This window comes from Mytilus edulis, chromosome 5, assembly GCF_963676685.1.
Source record: "Mytilus edulis chromosome 5, xbMytEdul2.2, whole genome shotgun sequence".
NCBI lineage: Eukaryota > Metazoa > Mollusca > Bivalvia > Mytilida > Mytilidae > Mytilus > Mytilus edulis.
Window position 1 is genome coordinate 965,805 of NC_092348.1, and position 12,650 is coordinate 978,454.

At 33.1% G+C, this 12,650-nt stretch overlaps 1 protein-coding gene across 3 annotated transcripts; it reads right to left on the reverse strand.

Annotated features, from left to right (window-relative positions):
* Positions 1–663: 663 nt before the first annotated feature.
* Positions 664–12,645, reverse strand: LOC139522733 (anamorsin homolog). Of its 3 annotated transcripts, none has more exons than XM_071316238.1 (7): positions 12,560–12,645; positions 7,858–8,017; positions 6,208–6,431; positions 5,466–5,577; positions 4,327–4,464; positions 2,140–2,258; positions 664–881 (listed from the first exon to the last, which is right to left on the reverse strand). In XM_071316238.1, the coding sequence occupies exons 2-7, from the start codon at positions 8,012–8,014 to the stop codon at positions 768–770; spliced, it is 864 nt and encodes a 287-aa protein (XP_071172339.1). In that variant the 5' UTR covers positions 8,015–8,017; positions 12,560–12,645; the 3' UTR covers positions 664–767. The 3 variants fall into 3 exon arrangements, with proteins under 3 accessions (XP_071172339.1, XP_071172341.1, XP_071172340.1); XM_071316240.1 differs by having other exon boundaries at positions 7,858–8,036; positions 12,560–12,588; XM_071316239.1 differs by having other exon boundaries at positions 12,438–12,563.
* Between the last annotated feature and the right edge of the window lie 5 nt (positions 12,646–12,650).

Genomic DNA, 12,650 nt, shown 5'->3' on the forward strand with positions numbered 1-12,650 from the left:
ATTCAAACAGGAAAACCAATGTTCTAATCTATATAAAAAGCGAGAAATACCTATGAGCCACACCAACAAACAACCACCACTGAACAACAGGCTCATACAAATGCAGTGGGTTTAAACATTTATGAATGCTATATGGAGGCTTGGCACCACTTATTGTTGACAGCCTATAATTACTTACATCCACTTCATTTAGGTCTCTGGTGGATATTTGTCTCATAAACAATCATACCACATTTCCTTATTTTTATTGCGATAAGAAGACCACTCGAACACCAAGGCTTAACAAATGCAAGATGAGTACTGGCAACTAAAATTCACTGATTAATTGGTGTTTAAAGCTACTGTCAACACTATTGTGCAATTTTATGCGGTCAGTTTTTATTGGAAGAGGAAGCCAGATTCCCCCGAAAAAAACACTGATTTTTGATAGGAAAAACGACAATCCTTGTTAATTTTTAATTTACATTAGAGTTGATTGCACCAGCATGAGCAGGGTTCAAATTCACAACCTCTTTGTGGACTGGCTGGTGATTACAGTAGTTGAACAACTAAGACCACTTGGCCACCTATGCCTCTACTTAAACTTGAACAGTTAGGTAAACTTATGGAAGGAAATTACACGTTATAAAATTTTGTACTAAAGGTAATGAATATGAAGAAAAAAAATGTAAACCATGAATTTATTTACAACCACAGAGCTTTTACATTGCACATATTCTGTAATCACAACTGAGTACATGTATCAATTATTGATGGATTATGTCCTATCACTGGTCAGCTGTCAACTGTCTTTCACTTAAGACCACTTTCTCTCCTGGTTTGAAAGCTGGCATTCCAAGGTAAGGACATGATGAGCACCTAAAGGCGTCACCAAGGTAACACTGAAAATACATAAATTGATAAATAATCAGACAAAAATATGAGAAATAAAGTAGAATATGAAAAAGCTAAGATATAGCAATGGTCAAGAACCTAACTTGTTAATAGGTGACATTCTTTTTGTATGTTTTATTAGTCCTTTGAGATTTAAAAGGCAGTGATTTCTGATCTCTACTGAATAAGCGTAATCCAAACACATGTTCTTGTACTTGCTTCAGAAACCTCTTACGATGATGTATCATTTGTAAAAGCTTTTCGTTACTTGGATCATTTGGTTTTGATGGATAGTTTAGAGTCTGCTTAATCTATTCAAGAATTTTAACCTCTGGACAATTTTGAGCTTAACATATTATATAGACACCAGAGCTCACATTACTTCAGAAACATAGGGAGACATTTTGAAACCGATAGGTAGAAGTGGTGAGATTTGTTGAAGACCTTCGTCTTTTTGGTTTTGTGTAATAAGCTGTTAAGAATCAATCATTCTATAATAACTTCTAAATTTCTTAATATAAACACTAAATTTTGCAAGCGATGTTAGTTTTCTAACATATTATACACATTTATATATATGTAACTTAAATGCACTTGGTACATTTTTAGAGAGTTATTATGTGACAATTAACATTCAATGTCCCATAATTTAAACTAGGTTTGCTTATTATTATGTCATGATAACATAAGCTTCTAACAGGGACTAAAAATCTGAAAAAGGATTCAAAGGTCTTTGTTTTCGACATATTTTGAGAGAAATAAGAAAATGCTTTGGAAATAAGGGCTGTTCTATTAAAGCATACAGGGGACAAAGGGAAGGCATTCACTATTGGTGGGTTTCAAGGAAGCTGAAAATTTAAGTGAAAATCTTAAGGTCACACCATCTTGATAGTGCCTTCCCTGGATATCTTATAAGTTTAAATAGAACAGCCCTGAAGGATTAATTATTTTTTAAAGGTACATGAAATTTCCTAATACTGACACTACCACAAGAAGGTGTAGCAGCCTTAGGCTTCTCATTCTCAAGTTCTTCAGCTAGACCACAAACACAGTTTTTACAGAGTTATCTCCCTGCAGTGTTAGGTACCACACTTAAATAATAATATGTTGGGTATACTCACACTACCACATGATGATGTAGCAGCCTAAGCCTTAGGCTTCTCATTCTCAAGTTCTTCAGCTAGACCACAAACACAGTTTTTACAGAGTTATCTCCCTGTAGTGTTAGGTAACACCTTTAATAATAATATTGTTGAATATACTCACACTACCACAAGAAGATGTAGCAGCCTTAGCCTTGGGCTTCTCATTCTCAAGTTCTTCAGCTAGACCACAAACACAGTTTTTACAGGCCTTCTTCTTCTTAGGACCAGTTCCACATTCAGCTGAAATAAACAATAGCTACAGATACACAACATGTATGATTATTACTGTTTTCTCATGGGACTAACCAGTGGTTCACCTGTATGTAAATGAATTAACAGGACTTTTAAAACCAATATTTGAGTCTTTTGATACCATGCAATTTACTTGAATATGAATAAAAGAATCAAGGCTTCCAAAACGGTCATATATTCCAGACATTTGTATTACGTCCAGTAAAAGTCCGTCTGGGCAAAGCTTGAAACGGTCATATACTTTTTAGTTTTCAAGGCTTTCCTAAAATTCTGCCATTTTAACATAATTCGCGACCTTCTTGACCCAACCTTTTGCCTTTAACAGCCACACATTTCCTGTCATAAAAGTGACATGATGATTAATTACTATCAAAACAACCCCTACTTCAATACTTTCTAATTTTAATCAAGGCTAATTAGTTGTTGGACAGCTGAAATCTACCTGTTCAGGTGACAGGTAAACTATTTTCATAACCGGACATCGTACAAATTGATCGGTCTATTCAAAGTTATTTTTTACATTTCAGGGGTTTGTATCTAATTAATTTAGTTCAAAAGATTAAACTTATTAGAAACATCTTTATAAACATGATTTGATGAAAAAACTTAAAAGGTTTTAAATGAAAAATCATCAGAACTACATTGATACCTGTATCAAACGTTTGTTTCAAGTATATTGTTGAAGAAATAACGTGAAAAGAGTTTCTTCACTCAGTCGTACACATATTTTAAATATCAGTTTCTGGTCCATGTTTTACCATTGTCAAGTCAACATCCTGTTTAAGGAAATATGATTTAAAACAAAACAAAAAGTTTTTTACAACGTCATTTTGCACAAATAAAGAGTCTTCAGCAGATATGAGCACTCTGATGTACTGCCAATATAACAGTTTACATCAAAACATCAAATTAATATCAAAGAAAAGTTTAATATCCTTTTTTTTAAATCTAATGACGTAATGTCAATCATTGGGATGGCCAATTGCAAGTGATTTCCATGATTGCCTTTTGTGACTTAGTCTTTAGGGATTAAAATCGGGATCAGATATAAAATGTCCGGCTGGCTTAAATACTTTTTGGAATCCCTGCAAAGAATACTGTGTAAATATATAAGGCAAATACCAGTAACTAAGCAACACATTTAAACTACATTAAACTTTCAGAGGTTATCATATATGACCTTCAAAATTGGCAACACATTTAAACTACATTAAACTTTCAGAGGTTATCATACATGACCTTCAAAATTAAACACATGCAAAAATTGAAAAAACAAGAATGTGTCCATAGTACACGGATGCCCCACTCGCACTATCATTTTCTATGTTTAGTGGACCGTGAAATTGGAATAAATTCTCTAATTTGGCATTAAAATTAGAATGATCTTATCAAAAGGAACATGTATACTAAGTTTCAAGTTGATTGGACTTCTACTTTATCAAAAACTACCTTGACCAAAAACTTTAACCTGAAATTTGCACTATCATTTTCTATGTTCAGTGAACCGTAAAATTGGGGTCATAACTCTAATTTGGCATTTAAATTAGAAAGATCATATCATAGGGCACATGTATACTAAGTTTCAAGTTGATTGGACTTCAACTTCATCAAAAACTACCTTGACCAAAAACTTTAACCTGAAGCGGGACAGACGGACGAACGAACGGACAGACGGACAGACGAACAGACGCACAGACCAGAAAACATAATGCCCCTCTACTATTGTAGGTGGGGCATAAAAAGCTCTTAATCCACAGGGAATATTTACAATTGGTGAAAAATTCAACAATCAAAGGTGTCTCTTTTCATTCATCCTTTATTTGGAGGATATAAATAACCATTATCACCTTACAGATAAATTGGAGGATATAAATAACCATTATCACCTTACAGATAAATTCATGGTATTATAATAGTTTTTTTATACAATTGTGAGTAAATACATAAATTATTTTACCTTCATCTTATGAGAAAAACAGACATCTATATAAATATCTGAAGTAGTAATTTTTTAACTACATTCTGACCTGTCCACTAATATCATATATTTCTGTACCTCGTAGTGTTGAAGGATCAGGTTTCTTTAAGTCATCAGCATCAAGTAATGCATCATCATCGACCAGATCATCATCCAATATGTCGTCTGCTGATAACTTCCATACCTTAGCTACATTGTCATCCACCTTTGTTGGTTCTATAAAACAAACAGCTTTATTCAACATGTATCAAAGATGAGTTAATATCACATTTTATTAGGAAAAAGAATAAGTAGTTGAGTTATCTTTCTTGGAAAATCCAAATTAAAATGACAAACCAGACAAAATCACAGCTGTGCGTTCATTAGATTTCACTGTTAATATAAAAATAACAAGATATGGTATGATTTCCAAGTGACAACTATCAACCAATATCAAATAAAGTGGATCTATTGTTAATAAAGATTTCCTGCTTTAACTGAGGGCTATTCCAGAAAAAAAATGTATGGGGGGGTTGGAAGGCACATTATATTAATAATATATGGGTGATGGGTATCAGAGCAACTTTTCACACTATAATGCACTATAATTCTCTATTACAATTGTCTGGGTGGCGGGTGCTGACAAAAACTGCCTTCCAACCACCCCATACATTTTTTTCTGGATTAGCCCTGACAGTATCTAAAACGTTCAGTTAAACTTAAAATTTTACAATGTTAAATTTTCTCTTGAGGCAGTTTAAAAAACATATTACTTAGAAACAGGGCTAACACCAAAAAACTTCACATGACTTATGAACCTTGAAATGAGGTTATATTCATATTTTAAAGATATCTGCCAGATAGACATGAACACCTTACAATCATGCCATGCACTAAATATATTTGACCTATTGTTTATAGTATCTGACAAATTTCTTATTTGACCAATAAATAATGAAAATGAGGTCAAGGTTTGTTGAAACCTGCCAGACAGACACATGTGTGCACATAGCAATCATTACATACACCAAATATAGTTGACCTATTGCTTTAATATTTGTCTGAGAGAAGGATCAAACAAAGAAAACTGAACATTTTGTATCCTACAAAACAGAAATACAAATGAAATAACTTGTATTTAACTGAAATTTCAAAATCATATTCTGGATTTCTGCTTGGAGTTTCAAGAAAGGACTAATATCTCTGACTGCTAATAATAAGGGGAATTATTTACCCACCTGTTTTCTTTGCAAATGAGAGTTTAAGTTGAGTTGATGCTCCTACTTCATAGTCTGGCTTTTTACACTTGCACTGAAGAATTGTTCTGTTAGAATCGTCAGTCTTGATTGGCTAGTAAAATAACAAAAGTTAATCAGTGCACTGGGAACTAATCATGTTTATAAACTGTAAGAGACATAAGGATCATATAAACATAAATCCTGAATATTTCCTTTTTTCAACTTTCAGTCCTAATTGGATGCATTTTTTTTCTTTGAATTTTCTATGCAATATGAACTTTTCAATCAAGTTTGTGATAAACTGTTATAGATATAGGCAAATAAACCCAATCTTTCATGATGCATAGGATTTTTCTAATTCCCTCATGTTTGAATCCTTTGACTGCCTATTGATATTAATGTTCAGCAATGACTCATGGTTTTTATCCTTAAAAGGGCTTTATCCTTAAGCTTCTGCTTCAAAGGGAGAATAACATTTCTCACTGCTAGAGCTGATTTATTCTTCTTCTAAAAATGACATGATGGAGACTCTAACAAACACTGAATTACAGTTAAGGTGAAAGACCTGCACCAAAAATAGTCAATCATGGTTGTTAATATTCAAGTTCCAACTTAAAAGGGACTGGAAAACTTTGAAGGCAATAACATATTATAAATTTGATAGATTAGTACCATTTTATCTACCAGTAACTTAATGCAGATTTCTAACAATTATAAACTGTGAAGAAAGAAGTGAAGGTACCTGCTCTACTTGAACAAATCCAGATAACTTTAACAAAGACACTATTTTCTCAGCCTCTGGTGTTCCTCCGTTGGACCCATTATCCACAGCCTGTTGTATAACAAGTGTACCTCCAGGTCTAAGTAGACGACATACTTCACCCAGCTGATCTATACTGTGCTTTGTACTGTATGGAGGAACAATGCCAGACACTACCACATCAAATGCTGAATTTGAATATGACGCTATAATAAACAAAACAAAATGTGCAAATACTTAACTGTGTGTAGAATGTAAACTGGACACAATCACATCAAATGCTGAATTTGAATGTGATGCTATAATAAAGTACAAAATGCAATTTGAACAAACATATAACATTTAAGATATTATTAAATATTTCTTTAATTCCTACATTTTATGTCAAGGTCCTGGTGCAGATCGTCAAGATTATACCAGTAATCTTATTTCGAATAATATTTGAATTTAGATAAATTCAGTAAAAATGACAATAATTGAATGTATAACTTTAGTTAACTATTATATTTTGGTTGGAACAAATTTATTACACTTTCTTTGAGAATATATTTATATGCACTTACTAGGTCATGCATCATATTTAATTTTCCCAGAAAAAAGCCAGGAATGGCATACTTGGTGGCTGTCTTTACTTTGTTTGTTTTGTACAAGAATTCTCATCGTTTTGTTATTTTGTCATAGGTTTATATCAGTAATGTTTTCGGTGAGCTCAAAAAATAAGTGCTGATATTTTATTTTTACCGGAATTCAGTGTCTATGAAATGTACACTTTACAATCTTAAAGTCATGATACAATTTTGTAGCTGACCTAGTGCTTATAAATGTAGTACTTGAGATACAGACTTGACAATGAAAACTTAGCCTTGATCAATGATCAATGAAATGAGGTCAAGTGAATCCTATCTGACAAATATGTAGACCTAGCAAGGATCATATACCAAATAAAGTTATCCTATTACACATACATACATAAGCAAAATATTCACATGACAAAATATTTCTTGAAGCAAATACTAAACCAAGAACAATGGGCATATATATATATTATTAAAATATTAAAAAAAAAAGATGTGGTATGATTGCCAATAGGAAAACTTTCCACAAGAGACAAATGACACAGAATATAACATCTATAGGTCACATGGCAGACTGTACATGGTAAGAAGCATCCAGGTCTTCTATTTCCTGATATATAAAGCTTGAACATTTAGTGAAAAAATAGCTTATGCCACTGATGCCACCAGATTTAGACACTCCATCATGTCTTACATTCTCAAGGAAGAGAATTTCTGTTAACAGTGCTTGGATTAATAGAGAAACTTTCTATTTATACAGAACCTGAATCATTATTCTAGTGTAAAAATTTAGGAAAAGCAATAAAAAGTGAGCAAGTATTTCTTTGTTTACATGAGTAATTATCACACAAATATGAGCAAGTAGACCCATGGTGACATGTCTGTGTTTTTAGTGATCAGGTATTTAAAAAAAGTCATGAAAGTAGAATGTCAATTACCTATTTTTCCGAAAAACATGAACAATAAATCTTTCAGTCTTAAAATACATTACTGCCTGATTAAGATGCATATAAACTAAAGTAAATTAAAATAAAGCTTTATCTTTGTTTTAACTTACTGATCTGAAGTCTGTCTAAATTTTCCACTTTAATAGATCCTGCCTCAGTAACCTTATCTGACAAAGTCTTTACAGTTTCTTGTAGATGGTCACCTTCTAGATTCCCAGACCACAGTAACAGCACATCATTTTTCTGAGAAACACAGTCTAAAGCCATGATCTGCAAGTATTTCATATTTCTACAACTATATTAATCAGACAATAAAATTGAAAATGGAAATTAATACATAGATTTAAGGAGATGTGGTATTACAATGTAGTACCAATGAGACAACTCTCCATCCAAGTCATGCAAGTCACAATTTGTAAAAGTAAACCATGTATATATAACAATCTCACAATTGTGTTGCATCGGTTGAAAATGATACTGTTTTTCAGCATGAAACAAGAGATAAAGTATGGTTACATGCATTTTAGGCAAGTCTTTTCAATATATATGTTTAAATATTGTAACTGTCTAATGGCATCCTTGTTCATTTGTTTTTGTGTGTATGCATTTTTGTGGATTGAGGAAAACTTGCAGTTTCATTGATATTTGATTTTGTGGTTTTGCAAATCTCTGAACACATTCAAAAACTATTTTTAGCAAATAGAAAATTTGTAATTCCTTAAACATTCAAATTCATGGATCAATTCTTCCCACGAAAACCACAAAATTTTGTATCCAACAAAAAATAATGAATCCACAGTAATTTGTCCCAAATTTAGCTTAACAATGTTAGATCTTCAAATCTATGTTAGCAAATTTTTGTTTTTCACTCAGCTCGATTTGAACACTTCATGCTTCTGTGACATCGGGGCAACACCACCTGCACCGTGTCCAGCGCTCTAGACCACTTAACCACATAGGCTTGAATGTGATAGTCCATGGGTCACTGTGAAACTTTCCAAATATGAGAAAATAACTGGTAGCAGGTACATGAGGTAGTTGAGGGCAGACTCAGCATTTTCTAAATTACTGAAATAGTTAAACTCGGTGTAGCAGCTATTGTAAAATTATCAGAGCAGAAGAGTAGTTGTTTACTCAGTGCAGCTTAGGCTACAAAAGCTGGAATAACAATGTCAGTAATGCACATGGAAACAATGCTCAACTCGATGTAGCCGCCAACTTGGTGTGGTTAGCTACAAGAGATGGAAGCAATGTTAGATGCTACTTAGTGTAGCAAGAACTACAAGAGCCAGTAGACAAGTGTGCTACAAGAGCGGAAAGGGCATTACTTCAACATGTTCAAATTGATGTGGATGAAGATAGCAAAAACTGATAAACAAAGGAGTAGGTCCAGTAAGACCCCTTTTTGGCCCCAAAATATAGCAGTTTTACAAAATTGTTAAAATGTAAACTTTTAGTTATTTATTGGACAGTAGAATGATTTTGCTACATCAATATAGGCTGTTTTTGACATTACAATGCACATATATCGGGTTCTAGCACCATTAAGTCATGCTAAATTACTGAAATCTTCACAATTCTAGCTTTTTAGTTGAATTTTAGAAGTTTTCGTGTAAAACGAAAGTGGCCCCATTCGTGTTCATCCTTAATATTATTGAAATGTAAGTTGTATTTTATGATAATACATAACATATATAAAGGTTGAGCATGGAACACGGATGCGGCCACTTTCATTTTTGACAAAAAAACATCTGAAAAGTGATATTTTTTGGCATATTTGGTAGATTTTTCATATTTGAGCTTGAATCGGATCGTTTTTAATGACTAAATCAGTTAAAAATTTTCACATAAACTAGTTAATTCAAATGAAATAGACACTTAAATGTTCAAAAAGTTGTGAAAATCTTTCGTCAGATGAACCTGAAATTTGAGGCCAAAATCGGTTCTTACCGGACCTACTCCTTTAATTGCCCAAATGTTCAAACTTAAATGTACATGTACGTATGTACTGTGCATCGAAACAAATGAAAACTACAGAATTTAGGAGAATTTATGAATTTATGTTTTCCCAATATCCACTTTCTGTTGGAACTAGCTCTGCAGTCCCATGGCCCAAGCTTGCTGATGGAGTTTGGAGTAATCTTAGACTAGAACTATTATTGATGTGTTCTGTGCATTTTTACTGTTAATGAATTGATGATATATCTTAAATATTTATTGTGTTAACATTTTTAGTCAAACATTAACATTTGTATATTCCAGACCTACTTTAAAAAAAATAGTTCCTAGATTAAAGATTAATTGTCCCTTGTGACATATTTTTATAAAACATCCATGAAATTATGTCCAAGCACTTGGGACAATTTTTCACTAAGGGAGACACTATTTTATAAAATAGTTTAAAAATGTGATATTCTGTCCCTGAACGAAATTTCACAGATGAATTGTGAAATATAGTTCAAGAAGATACAATTTCATGGGACATTTTTTTTGCTTACAAAAAACTCATCAACTAAAATAATCAAATTAAAAATAAACAGCTGCGCCATGAGCGCATGATACGCCCGACATCTTGTGTGGAAGTTTTATGCAATAATCATAAATAGTTTCTGATAAAGTTTTAAGCAATAACCATTTATTGTTTTTAAGACATGGCGGGACATGTGAACCCCCCCCCCCCCCCCCCCCCCCACCCTGTTTTTTTTTTTACAATTATCACTAAAATAAAATTTTGAATCAAACCAAAAAGTATACAGATCTTTAGATTAATATAAAAAAGAAGTGTGTACAGTTTCAAGCAATAATCATAAATTGTTTTTGAGATACGGCGCGACATGTAAAAAAAAACCTCCCCTTTTTTACAAAATACTCAAGAACTCAATAATAAAATTTTGAGTCATCACCAAAAAGTATACAGATCTTTAGATTAATATAACAAAGAAGTGTGTAAAGTTTTAAGCAATAATCATACATCGTTTTTGAGATACGGCACGACATGTATAAACCCCCTCCCCCTTTTTTACAAAATACTCAACAACTCAAAAATGAAATTTTGAATCATCACCAAAAAGTATACAGATATTAAGATTAATATAACTAAGAAGTGTGTAAAGTTTTAAGCAATAATCAAAAATCGTTTAAGGTGCGACATGTTTTAGTTACAAAGTGCCGTAACTCAAAAATTTTAAATCATATTTTCACCAAAAAGTATACAGATCATTTGACCATCATAAAAAACAACTATATTAAGTTTCATGAAATTTAGATAAGTCGTTCTCAAGTTACGGTGTGACATGTTTACGCCGGACAGACGGACAGACAGACGGATAGACACCGGACACCATAATACGTCCCGTCAAAATTTTGACGGGCGTATAAAAACCAATGTTTTTGTTTAATTTTATTTACATAAATAAGTTGACTTGTCCCCTATTTTACTTTTGGTTTCTGATGCGAGTCTTCATGTTCCAACTGATTTGTCTCATGACGAGTTTTAACCCTGTTCTCGTTAATACATTATGACATGCATACATCCCGGTACGTGCCATGGACGCTTTCTGATACCAATGGCTTAGTCTTGTTATCATCATCACCCCTCAGCTCTCAAAAAGAAGCTCATCACATAAATATTATTACCGGAAATTTACTTTCGTTTCAGTCCATTGCAACTGTAATGATAAATCCCGAGCAATACTAAAAGAATTATGACGACATGACAAACACTAATTCGATAAAGACAGAGAAGATCGAAAAGTTTTCATCACCACGTGTACCTTTGAAAAGGAGTAAAGGAAAATTTCAACAGCCTTACAGGGAACCTTTCAACGCTCTATTTTAAGAACGAAAGGACATTTCCAATTTAAACTATTTACGCGACGACTATGTAATAGATAAGGCTAAACTATGCACACGATTTATCAAGATCTCTGATGTGATTAATAATAAAATATAATAAAACCAAAATGTATATGCAGTATAATTAATGTTTATTTCAAAACGGGTTATCTTGAAACGTGGGGCATTCTTACTTTATGGGCCGAGTAATCATAGGCCGAGTTTACTATATATAGCGACTGGTTTACGGTAGTAATTTTACCCTCCAGTATCAGTATCTGTATGTAAATAAAGAGATTGCGAAACCAGTGTAGACAATATTGGACGAAGTTGTTAGATATGACCAGGGTTTGGACTGTACTTTGCCGAAAGTACAACACATTGATGTTCAATCACAAATAAATTTACAAGCCCCTTGGGCTACCGCGCCACGGACATTTACTAGCCCGACACAAAAGTTACTAGTATTGGGCTAGCGTTATTGTCGAACCCTGTTTGGGGTGCAAGACATTTTTTCTTGTAACAACAAAATTTAAAAATTGCGGCAGTGATGTCTTGTAATGAATGATAGACAAAAAGCATTAAGGTCACATTCTAGAATTTTCTTCAAGAGCTTTTCCCAAATAAAAGGTTGTATAATACACCTTATCGCTATTTGTCCGCCATTGCTGGAAATCACACAGGTTCCCGTAAAATTTTGACGTCATAAAACAAAATGTCTGACGCCACAATGGAAAAGTGATTGTTGTTGACGTCAAAAGTTCAAGCGGACGGGTCAGCCGGGAATAGCGATAAGGTGTATGACTGTCAAAACGTTGGTGTCTTATTCGAACTGAACAACAACAGTATAACTTACTTGATTGCCATTTATAGAAAATAAAGGGGTAAAAAAATCGATAATTTAAACCTCTTTAATACATGTACCACTTTGTCCATAGGGTAATGAAAAACACTATTAATTCAGAACAAATAACCTACTTTCAGTTTGTTACTACTTTCTTCTTAATGACCTTCGACCTTCACCTTGAACAGGAAGTCCGAAACATAATTGCAATCTATTCAAATTCGA